The sequence below is a fragment of the Muntiacus reevesi genome, chromosome 1, assembly GCF_963930625.1.
Source record: "Muntiacus reevesi chromosome 1, mMunRee1.1, whole genome shotgun sequence".
NCBI classification, from domain to species: Eukaryota; Metazoa; Chordata; class Mammalia; order Artiodactyla; family Cervidae; genus Muntiacus; species Muntiacus reevesi.
This window is the reverse complement of record NC_089249.1, coordinates 171,318,435-171,331,330: the sequence shown is the minus strand read 5'-3', so window position 1 is coordinate 171,331,330 and position 12,896 is coordinate 171,318,435. Positions and strand designations below refer to the sequence as shown.

At 43.7% G+C, this 12,896-nt stretch overlaps 1 protein-coding gene across 1 annotated transcript in view; it reads right to left on the bottom strand.

The window, feature by feature from the left end:
* INPP5D (inositol polyphosphate-5-phosphatase D) overlaps positions 1-12,896 on the bottom strand; it is a 143,598-nt gene that overhangs the window by 72,607 nt on the left and 58,095 nt on the right. The window contains exon 5 of the mRNA XM_065930551.1: positions 9,502-9,642. Within this exon, the coding sequence (XP_065786623.1) occupies positions 9,502-9,642 (141 nt within the window). The remainder of the gene's footprint in view (positions 1-9,501; positions 9,643-12,896) is intronic.

The window sequence follows — 12,896 nt, the reverse complement described above, 5'->3', positions numbered from 1 at the left end:
GAGGCTCCACCTTGAAAGCAGGACTCCATCTTGGGCCAGACCATGGACTTTGGGCTCTATGCCCAATATCTGTGGAAATGACATACCAGCTGGAAAATCAGGCCCCCGGAAGGAAGAGCCCCAGGGCTTGTACCTAGACTTTCTGTTGCCTAAAAGAATACCCTAATTATCTGTGTAACTGAATAGAATCATAAATTCTATTATGCTTATTGGGGTATGACCACAGGCCCATTGATAATTGTCCATGGTTAACTACCTAGGCTTAAGGCATATGAATCATGAGTTAACTTTGATTGTATCTTTCCTTACCTTTGTTCAGACTAGTTTCAGGGAATTTGGGGAGGTGGGTTTGGGCATGTACACTTAAGGTATATAAGGTTTTCAGAAAAACTGGTCAGGGTCCGTAGCTAAGAGGAGACTGCCTTGGGCCCACCAGAGTAATAAACTGCACCCCTCTATCTGCATTGCCCTTCTGAGTGAGTTTGTTTCCCAGAACGCGTGGCTATAACATTTGGTGCATTGGCCGGGAAACTCCTCACTTTGAGGAGACAAGTCCCATTTGGGACTACTCCAGGGCTTTGTGACTTGAATCTTCTAGAGGAGGGATGGTGCCTCGCCCTTCTGGAAGGATTCTGCTTCTCAATGCCTGGACCTTTCACATTAGCAGGTAGTGGATGGCAGCAGGGGAACTGAGTGCTCAGGTGAGGAGGAACCCACCCGGTAGGGTGGAAGAGGGGGCCTGATCACCCCCCTGGGAGGGATTAGAAGGGGCACAGACCCACAGGAACCTGGAATAGGCAGGTGGCAACGATTGCTTGGTACACAGGTCGATGAGCATGCTAGGGCTTAGGAAGGGAATCTGTGAAGGTCATTTAGGAGGTGTGTCCACGCCGTCTCAGGGAAAATTATTACCAAGCGATTGCTAGGGGATTTTTAGGATAGGAAACTGGTCCTTGTATGCTCATATTCTGCCCTCCCCCAGGAGGTGTTCCATCTGCTATGAAATTCTTGATCCCCTCGGAATTGTCAGGCTAGAAGGAGGGCGATACATAAGTGAGTATGAACTGGCTTTTCTGGAGATGGCCTGGGACTTGGGATATGTACGTTCTTGAGATGGGTAAAAAAACTTCTCCTACCTGAACTGAAAGAGTATCAGAAGTAGCCCGGTGCCTGCTTAGGGAAATAGTTCCCAGATTTGGATTTCCTACCAGCATTGGATCAGGCAAGGCCCGACTTTTGTAGCTGATTTAGTACAAGTAAGCAAAACTTTAAACATCAAATGGAAACTGCACACTGCATATAGGCCCAGAGTTCTGAGATGGTGGAATGAGCCAACCAGACACTTAAAGAGACTCTCCAAGTGGATCAGAGAGACTGACTGCTCCTGGATGGACTTGCTTCCGACGGCTCTGCTCAGACTCAGGATGACCCCACAGTCCCAAGGCTATTCTCCATACGAAATTGTGTATGGGAGGCCTCCTCCCATAATAAAACAGGTGTCAACAAATTTGCCTCAGGTAAGGGGGGATAGGATTTCACAGCAGATGGAACTGGGTAAGGTAATAAATCGGGTAACTAAGTTTGTACAAGAAAGGGTGCCATTCCCCCTTGGGGAACAGATTCATGAGTTTACGCTTGGTGACCAAGTATGGATAAAAGATTGGAAACATGATTTGCTAGCCCCTTGGTGAAAGGGCCCTTATGTTATTCTAACTACCCCTACTGCAGTTAAAGTTGCAGGTATTGTCCCTTGATCCATCATACGAGGGTGAAGAGAACATACCACGCAGACCCAGAAAATGCTGAGTGGACTGCACAGAGGGACCCCGCTGACCCGAGAGAGACTAAGACCATCCTTAAGAAGAAGGAAAAGAAGATCCTGGACGAGCCCCTTCAGGATGAAGCCGCACAATCAACTCCTGCTCCTTGGCCTCATCAACATGATTTTGAATTTAACTTCTGTTTCAACTCAGGACAATGTTTTCATCTCATGGGCACGTTCCTACGCAGACTTCCACAACATCTACAACTGCTGGGTATGTGGGACTATGCCTCTGTCTGTGATGGATGGACTTCCTTGGTGGGTGTCACCACTCTGCCAAGGAGATTTTAAACCACTCTGCTCTTTTCTGGGATGACAAAAAGAGACTTTCCTCTCTCTTGTCAATCACAACCTCTCCTTGCTCTCTTGGTGTAAGACCTATAGTCAGTAGACTCAGGTCATGGGGTTACATTTGATATAAATGCCAGTGTAACAAAAGCCTAACCTACAACAAGCCCCAGTAAATCTACCTTATTTACATGCTAGGTGGACAAGATCTGTGTTTCAATAGTATGAGTATATTGCTGCCTTATTTGTACCCTCTATAGAGACAACAGATATTATGATTAAAGCAGAGGCCTTGACTAATTTCACAAAACAGGCCCTCCTAGATAGAACAAAAGCCATCCAAGCCTTAAATGAAGAGCAAATCCAAATGAGGAAAGCAGTAATTCATAATAAAATGGTTTTGGACATACTCACAGCTGCTCAAAGAGGGACCTGTGCTAAAATTAAGGTTGAATGTTGTGTATACATTCCTGACGTATCTGACAATGTATCGACTGCTTTAGACGACATGAAAAACCAGGTAAAAGCAATGTCAAATGAAAACATTCCTTTCTGGACTTTGGTCCTATCTCGGGTGAAGGGCGATTGGTGGAAAACTATATTTACCACTGTTATAGTTGCCTTGATAGTTCTGCTTTGTGAACCCTGAATTTTACAATGTATTATGAACTTTGTAATCCGAAGGTTGATGTCATTCTCTCAAACTAGCAGTCGGTGAACCAGGGTGCAATATATCCCTGTGAATGATGCTCATAATATGAGTTAAGAGCATCAAGGGCGGGGGGGGGGGATGAAGAAGGAATTCATAGGGCCTGGACTCCACCTTAGGCCTGTTCATCCTAGTCATGCTCGGCCACCTCTCCAATGGACTCTGAACTCTGGGCTTAGTTCCTATGGAAGCTACAACAGAAGGATAAGACCCCCTCTGGACAGGGGAACCTTGAAGATCATATCCAGGTTACTCATCACCTAAGAGAAAACATACCCTAATCACCCCTGCCTCCGGACAGTATCTATCAGAATGTAACCACAGGCTTATCGGTTATTAATTGGTTGGAATGTAACCGCGGGCTTATTGATTATTAACTGTTTGAACACATAACACATGAACGATGGGGTTATTGGGATTGTATTTACCTTTCTTTTGTAAGTCTCAAGGAATTTGGGGTGGTGGGTTTGTACACGTACACATGGGGTATAAAAGATTTTCACAAATGCTGGTCGGGGTCCTTGGCTAAAAGGAGACTCTGCCTTGGGCCCGCCGGTGTAGTAAACTGCACTCCACTATCTGCATTGTCCTTCTGAGTGAGTTTGTTTCCTGGAACGTGTGGCTATAACACTATCACTTCATTAAAGAATTCTAGGCCAAAAAAATTCTAAAGCACTAATTCGGAACATGTTATGACATCAAATAGATCCCCCTCACTGTTCTCCTTTTTAAAATGACATTTTAAAAGCACAAGTACATATACACAAACTGAATCTTTAGCATTTTCTAAGAATGATGCTGTTTTCTCTGTATTTCCAACTTGGGTAAAATTTTGAGAAATCTGACTTTCAGTCACGCCTGGAGATGTTGGTTAGGATTGGAATGACCAATGACACATAGGGACTTGAGTTGAAAGACCTGAGCACTGGTCTTATGATACAGAAAGGATTTGTCCAAGGAAGTTACCATCAGCAGCATCCCCGGGAAGCTTGTCTTAGCTTTAGGTCACCAGCTCAAGGGAAAACGAGGAGTAAAGATTGGGCCCACCTTGGTCTCAGTGAAAGTGAAAGTCACTCAGTACTGTCTGACTCTTTGTGACCCCATGGACTATACACTCCATGGAATTCTCCAGGCCAGAATACTGGAGTGGGTAGGCTTTCCCTTCTCTAGCGGATCTTCCCAACCCAGGAATTGAACCAGGGTCTCCTGCATTGCAGGCTGATTCTTTACCAGCTGAGCTACCAGGGAAGCCCACTAGGTCTCAGATAGATGGTCAATTTCCCCAAGATTTCCATTCAGTTTCCAACTGGAACATCCAACATCTCTCAATCCAGATCTGCAGACTCAGAAGGAATATTCTGATCCTTTGTTGTTTTCTTAATTTTTCTATTCCAATTTTTTGCTTTTTTTTGCTTTAGCAAAAATTTCTCATGCAATTTCTTTTTCTTTTGTTAAATGTTTAATGGAACGATTTTAATGTTTGCCTGTCAAGTGTAATTGGTTTTACATTTGACACATATTGCATTATTAAGGAGGTATCCTTCTATTCCTTTTTAAAAAATTATTTTTAAAAATTAGAAATTACTTTTACCAGGTCTATTAGGACATCTATGCAAATGATTTCTTTATTTTTAACCTACTGCTAAATTACAGTGTTTTATGCTGACACGCTTTTGGAATGATTTCTTAGATAAAACCTACATTTTTCATACCACTAAATTATATTGGCTAGAATATTACTGAAATATTATATACATATATTAACAAATGAAACCAGATATAGTTTATTATTTTAGGCTATTATCTTGATTAGGTTTCTGGATTGGAATTGTACCTTTCTTGAATATTGAATTAGGTGATTTTTGTCATTCCTGAATAATTTATAAATTATGGTTATATTATTCCTTGTTCAAAGTTCAAAGTAGGGCATGCACAGTAATTTTTATGTTTCATATTTCTCATTAAATATTTATTACATTTAATTATAATTTGAAGATTTGCAGCTATGTAATTGTATTCTTTATGACTTGTAAATCTTTAATGCAAATTATTAAATCTCCTACATTTCTAATTTTAAAAATTTCCTTGACTTTTTCCCTGATTTATTTTTGTTTTTAATTATTTCACCCTTGCTCTTTTCCTTTCCAGCTGTTTTTACTATTCATTCACTTAACAGAGATTTCTTAAAGACTTTGGCTCACTACTGTATCTCTAGCCCCTGGAACAGTATCTGGCTCTCGGTAGCGTGTGTCAATTCGCTCGTATCTGACTCTTGGCGACCCTATTGACTGTAGCCCGCCAGGCTCCTCTGTCCATGGGATTCTCCAAGCATGAATACTGGAGTGGGTTGCCAACGCTCTCCTCCAGGGGGTCTTACCAACCCAGGAACCGAACCCACGTCTCAGTGTCTCCGGCGTTGGCAGGTGAGTTCTTTACCGGGGAAGCCTTGGCTCATTGTGGGCACACATTCAATCTTTATTCACAAATACTGAACAGATGACTGTTTCCAGCACTTTGCTTGACTGTGGCAATATCTCTGCCACAGGCAGGGTATGGCCCATGATGCCTTCCGCAGACTGAGAGCCTGGATTAAGCTTGTGTGTTTCACTTATTATTCCGGCCCCGCCCCCTTTCTGTAACAGAGCATTTAAATCTTTGGATTTTCCTCCAAGTAGTGTTTTGGCTACATCACCTAGAGTTCTGATATACAGAGGCTTGATTTCTCTGGGTTCCCAAACCTATCCCAGGCAGGCTATCATTGCATCAAGTGCCTTCCTTAATTCAACTGTGATTTAGGAGATGGCCTAAAAGCACCCAGATGGCTGTGGCTAGTTTTGTCATCTCTATTTTCATCGTCATCCCGTGCTCTGGGAACGCAGAACGGACACTGCTGCTTCGGGTGTATTCATATCCAGCTGCTCAGTAGGCTGCTGGGTTCTTATTTTTAGGATCACCAGCACCCTAACATTTCTGGAAAAAATTCTTGGAAACTTTCTGAAGGGAAGGCATGTGATTAGTACATTTTTACCACTTTTTTTAAATCGGCAAAGACTTCTTAGGCTTTTGAAGGGTATCTATGTTAAGTTAATCCCAAGGAGAAATCAGTAATCTTCTTGGAGATGCTGCTTCAGCCTTTTTATCATGTCATCAAAGAGCATGAATAATATTAACTATCGTAATTTTGAAAAGTAATGGTGCTATTCTTAATTAATTACTTTCTGAATTCATCTTTGCTTGTGGCTTAGAAGACTGTAAAGAGAGGTTTCAGTACTCCTGTTTGGTTGTTCTGTGACTGGATCATTATAAGGCCTTTTAATATCTGGATTTAGCTCCTTTATGAGCCTGAAAACTTTTTTTAAAAATACATTTAGTTATCAAATAAGCATCGTTTTTTTCCCTGCTTCTTGGAGAGCCCACCCTACCAGCTATAAGTTGAATCTCTATGCCCTCTTTCCAAAGACTGTTGTTTTTTTAACCACACATTCTTTGCAGGTGCTTATCTAGTCCTCTCTTGTTTTATACATACATATATATATATATATATATATATATATATATATATATATATATATACACGCTTTCCTGACACTGCTCTGTTTTGTGATTTGTTTTATAAATCTGCTTTGAAAACTGTGGGTTTATTTTATGGCCTCCAAAGAAGCAGTTATAATGATGATGAGGTATTTTTATTTGTTTGTTTGGTTGGTTTCTTTATTAAAATCCTTACTTAATTGATAAAATACCCTCTCCCATACCTTGAACTGTTATTTTAAAATCCTACTTATTGAAAAAGAAATCCTACTTATAATTCTTCTTATTTCTTCATTTCAGGAGTTATCAAGTATTTCCAGACTCTGGAGACTTAACTTTTTGTTCTCTTTCTCTGCAGATGATCTAACTTAGGGTTACAAATCTTCCTAGAGCCTTGGTGCTGCTGAGGTTCTTTTAGTTGCAGGCAATGACATTGCAATGACATTTTTGCGGGGGAGGCTCTTTGCACTTTCTCACTTCCTAGTTCTCTGTGACTTTCCCATTCTCACCCTGGTGTCTGTGTTGGGCCAGCTGGTCTGAGTGGACAGACCTGCTACCTTCGGCTCCATCCTCAGCCAGGTCCTTCTCCTCCACCCACCTCTCAGCATCTACCTCTGCCCTCTTCCCCTCCATGTGCACTCCCCGCTGCGAGGACCTACCCCATGTGTCTCCCAGCTTCAAGTGCCCACTACATGCTGATGACTCCCAGATGTATATACCCTTACTCCTGAGGTCTCCTGGGATCTAATTTCTAGAACTAAATCCTTGATTGATGGCTCCGCCCACAGGATGTCCAACAACGCTTCAAGCCAGTGGCAGATCAGACAAAGATAATCCTCCTCAACCCTTTCCTCCTTGACTTCCCCCATCTGAGTAACTGGCATCACCCACCACTCAGCTTCTTGTGCCGAAAATCTACGGATCACCCTTGATTTGCCTTCCCCTGACCCTACATCCATCTACCAGCTCCACCAATCCACACCCGCCCAGGGCACACCAGCTCTCAGTGCCCACATTCTCCCAACCATTGGGTCAATTAACTAATATCTATCAGCTGTTCCTGTATGCCAGGCACTGTCCAAAGCCAGGACTCAGCAGAATGTAAAGCAAATCCCTGTCTCCTCTGACTTCTTTTCTTGTGGGCCAGCCTCACATCACGGCAGCTCCCAGCTGTCTGTTGCTTTCGGTCTGCCTCCTATGGTCCAATCTCCAGAGTCCTGACTCAGATTTCAGCGCCATACTGAAAATCTCCACCTGGCCTTGGGAGGCCTGCGTGATGTGGTTCCCGCCAGTGTTGCCAGATAGCACACAGGTTGTTGTTTAGTCGCTCAGTCGTGTCTGACTCTTTTGCGACACCATGGACTGTAGCCCTCCAGGCTCCTCTGTCCATGGGATTTCCCAGGTAAGGATACTGGCATGGGTTGCTATTTCTTCCTCCAGACGATATTCTCCAACCAGGGATTGAACCCGCATCTCTTGTGTCTTCTGCATTGGCAGGTGGATTCTTACCACAGTGCCACCTGGTTCCTCAGGTTTTCTAAAATTCCATCCCTAACTGCATCTCCAAGCCTGACTATCACTTTGCCTATGAAGCAAAGACAAACAAGTGGAGGTACAGGATTTAGAACATCACAGTGTCTCTGCTTCTAACTCGAAGATAACTGTCCAGAAAATAAAGGCATGGAAACCTGGAGAGCTAGCTGCGCTGAGGAAGCTGCTGGCACCACAAGGTGAGGTGACCTAGATTCTAGGAAAGTCCAGGGAGCACAGCAGTGTTGGGCAAAGTTGTTGGGTGGCTACATGAAGCTTATGGAGACATGGAAAGTTACAGTTCCTCCAGGACAAGGAAGCAGCAAAGGGTAGGACCTCCACTGGAGCAGAAATACAAATGTGCTACCGGCCATCATGAAATCGTGCTTCTTAAAAAGGAAGTGCCGTGTGTGTGTGTTTCCTAGTAGTAAATGATTTATAACAATAGCATCATATGGAGAAATAGCTTTCCCTGGAAATCTACAAAAAATGATGGCTCTGGGTTCAAAGGCTGAAACTGCATTAGTTGCAAGCCAATTCATTGAAATGAAACCTGACCGGGCAATTTGATGAGTGGTCAATTTGTCAAAGAAATTATTTGCTGAATTTACCAAATGTACTGATTGTGCTTTTAAGAGCCTTTAAAAGGAAGGTTCAATTTGATTACTGATGATGAAAGACTCTTTTTGCATATTAACTAAGTGAAGATAGATAGGGCCCCAGAGAGATTGACAAAAGAATTTTGAAACGGATGTTTATGTAATAAAACACAAAGTAGAGGCTGATAAAACCTCACCCCCATGAAATGCTATTTTTCCAACCAAAATGCTGACCTTTCATTTGCCATGGGATTGTTTTGAGTCTTTGTAATTTCTTTCAGATGCTTTAAAATGTGATTGTCAATTTTTTCAAGCATTTAAAGTAACATTTTTGTCAATTCTTCAGATAGCATATCCGTCTTAATTTTGTTTCTAATAATCAAAATATTTTTGTTTTTGTTGTTCAGTTCCTAATTTGAGTCCGACTCTTTGTGACCCCCACGGACGGCAGCATGCCAGGCTTCCCTGTCCTTCACTGTTAATTTTAATGGTAATGAAATTAAAACACGGAAAGGAATTGGAATTTTCACCAATCCGCTCTTCAGTGAATTCACTCGCAGAACACTGACATTTTAGTGAATCGGCTCATTTTAAAAACCTGCCAGCACTGCAATCTCGGGCCATCCCTACCCACACAGTAAAGGGCTGACTTTAATTTATCTCCCCTTGGTGGCCTTATGTGCTTATCAAATGTGCTGGCTGCAGCAAGAAGGACAAGAAGCAGTGAAAGCCTTAACCACCGCATCCTGAGCAAGTGTGGAAGGGCTGGCAGTGTACTTCCGCCCACCCCTTCCTATGGCAACTGGCCTCAAATTAATTTTCTCTCTTTTTTTTTTTTTTTAAACGCAGCCACCACCAAGTTCAAACACCATGAAAACAAAACCTCCAGCAACCAGAGATTTCTAAGTCCTACCGACTGCTCAATTGTCCCAGGTGACAGCTGGGCCGAGTGCAGGGACCACCTAACGAGCTGACTCCTGGTCTGCTGTCCGCCCCCTCCCACCCCCACCGGGCAGCCTTACCCATAGAGCTCCTTGCAGAGCAGGGTGGTCAGCTTCTTCAGGTGAGGGAGACTGCCGGAGCCCGACTTCACAAAATCAGAGTCCAGGGAGAGCTGAGTGTTTAAGTAATCTTGGATGGCTTTCAGATGCTCTTCTGGAATCCTGAGGGGGAAAAAGTAGAAATGACAACATGTTTATTTGGTTCCTTTATCCATAGACACCAACAGTAACAGGTAGAAGAAGAAATCTGTATTCTCAGAGCCTGCAGCTGAGACTCCAGCCTCCAGGAGAACATTTCCTGCACCTGGACAGGCTCCCTGGGTCTCACTGAAGGGATGGAGAACAGGTCAGACAAGCATAAAGGGCCCACAAGGCAGGCTCCCTCTTAACCCACCCACAAAGGCTTTTCTGGTACGTAACATGGAAGGGAGCCATACTCTACTGGCTGGGGGTAGGAATCTTTATCCTTTGACAAAGAGACAGAAGAGCTCTGAAAATGTACAGAGGACTTGCTTTCCTGCTTCATCTATTCCTAAAGACAGAATCTAAGGGCTGAGGGATGCTCTAGTCTAGAGAAGGCAAATAGCTCCAGCTCACAGACCAACTTCCAAGTTCACGGCCAAAGGCCACCTGGAGCTCCGTGTCAAGGAGGTTCCCGGTCATCTGAGGCTCTGAGGGGAAGTCTCAGTGATGAGTGATGGGGCTGGGGGTGTGGTAGTGACAGCCTAGGTGCTGGGCCTTCACAGCTCCAACCCCTGCTCCCAGTCTGGTCCAGTCCCTTTCAGCTTCTGGATGAAGCACATGGGCCTGAGTCAGGACCTGTCCTTGCACAGGACAGCCCAGCAGAGGCAGAGCCCAGGCCTCATCGCACCAGGGCTGCCCCGAGGCTGATCATACTTCTACATTCTATCCCCGAGCACGGTTTTTTTCTGGCTAATTTTAAAAAATTGAATTTTTGCTCCTATAATAATGAACACTGTAATCAGAGCAAGTATGTCCTGAACATACCATACTAGTCACTCTGCTTACCATTTTATGTTCACTTTCCTTTTTAAAAAAGAATATTTATATATTTATCTGGCTATGCCAGGACTTAGTTGCAGCACTCGGGATCTTTACTTTTGGCATGTGGGCTCTTAGTTGTAGTATGTGGGATCTAGTTCCCTGACCAGGGATCGAACCTGGGTCCTCTGCAATGGGAGCACATAGTCTTAGCCACTGGAGCACCAGGGAAGTCCCTCATTTTCCCCTTTAATACTTAAATCAATGTTATGAGGCAGATATTACTATTATTCCTATTCCACAAACAAAGAAACCGGGCAGGGAGGCTTAAGGATGTTGATTTACATGTGTGAAAAAATTCATACAAGCCATAAATAGCTGTGCTCCAGCCTTGACATGCAATCAAGGTGAAACTAGAGATCACAGCTTTTCTCTGTAGGATCCTGGAAAGAATGAAAGGTTGTTGCTCTTAAGGTTGAAAAGACATGGATTAGCCATTTTGACTTATTTAGCTTACGTTAGTAACTATTCACATACCAGTTTTCATAATATTTAAGTTTAATCTATACCCATTCTGAGTCTTGATCCAGTTTCTGCCTCAGTCTGGTTTACTAAAAAGCACAAATCTCTCCTATAGCATTAAGATATGTACTTTTAACAGTTTTCATGCCTGTTGACTTGTAACTTTGAGATTATCAGTATTTGCTTTAGGAAGTTATGTCTGTTAAAAATGTTTGTTGTCAAAAAGTGTTGACATAAAGATGTAGACTCTGTTTATCAGAGAAAGTTGATTTTACTCAGTAGTCTTGTATTAACTATGATCTAACTGATTAGATCTAATTAGCTTGCACAAAAGACTGTGCGGTTTGTCTTATAATTAAGAATAATACAAAGGCAGTCCTCGGTGTACAAAGTTATTTCACAAGCAACATAGATTAACTTGCAAACACAAGGCAGAATCTTAGTTTTTTGTGCCCAGAAGAGAACTGAGGGCAGCCACCATGGTCCCTCTTGTATGTTCCACCTGCACACGCCCATCTCTAAGCAGAAGTTTTAGGCAAGTTTCAGGGCTGTCTGTTAGCTGATAAGTCACACCAAAGAGGGCTTCCCAGCTGGTTCAGTGGTGAATCTACCTGCAGTGCAGGAGACATGAGATTGATCCCTGGTCCGGGAAGATCCCCTGGAGAAGGAAGTGGAAGCCCACTCCAGTATCTTTGCCTGGGAAATCCCAAGGACAGAGGAGCCTGATGGTCTACAGCCCACAGGGGTCACAAAAGAGTCGAACATGACTTAGCAACTAAACAACAACACATCAAAGAGGGCCACCTCCTGGGCTCACTAGTCCTCAGCTGCCCCCACCGCCCCATCTTAGGAGACGCGTGGAGGCTTGGCTGAACACCTCGTTCAGCCTCACAGGGCCCTGAGTCCCTTAAGAAGACATGTCCCTAGAGAGGAGGGACTGATAAGGAGATAGAGCCAAGAGAATACATGGGTGAGTCAGGAGGAGCTGGGCAGCAGGGGCACTATTGAGCATCTTTGCCTATTTCTTCAGGGACTGCACTGCATTTGGCACCTAAACCCTCCAAGACATAGAGCCGCAAGGAAACTAAAAACAATGGGCCCTGCATGGACTCTTAATAAGTAGTTGTTATGCAGACACATATATCAGGATGATCATGATAATGAATCAACATATTTAAAGCATATTTAGCTTCTTGGTAAACAGAACGAGGAATTCCAGGAGGGTGCAGAGAATATAGTCTGGTAAGCCTGGAGAAGAACTAGAGGATATGTCAAGGTGGAAATAGGAAAACACCAGGTATCTTAGCAACCGGCAGTTTGTGTTTTCCTTCAGGCCTTTCCTTTGTATTTTGCCAAATCCGATGGCAGGGGAGCAGCCCTGGGTGTCATAAATGACGCTTTCAAGTTGGAGATGTTGCATGAGCCCTGCCAATAGGATATTCTTTGGGGGCTTTTTTCTCATAAAGAAACAAAAAAATGTTTTGAAAGATTAACGCGTGGAAATGACTATGTGCTAATTCATTCACTGAACACAGATCTAGGAGTTCTGACTCGAAGCAGGTGACATGCTGGGTGCTGGGGACACAGTTCCCCTCATGGAGCATCTTCCCTGTGGAAGCCATCCCTTGACCTGTGCTAAAGTCAGGGCCTCTGATTGGCAAAATAGCCAACACCCTCCCAGGCAGTACTGCCACCTCGCATCATCCAGCCTGAGCCAGCTAAGGGGGCAAAAGAGCTGCCTCACTGACATGGATCAGTCTGGTGCCACCCATGGGACCAGATCCTGAGAATCCTGGGTCAGGGCAAGTGAAACAAACCGGTAAAAGGATTGCATCTCACACCTTCCACCACACAGGCTTCCCTGGTGGCTCAGACAGTAGAGAATCTGACTA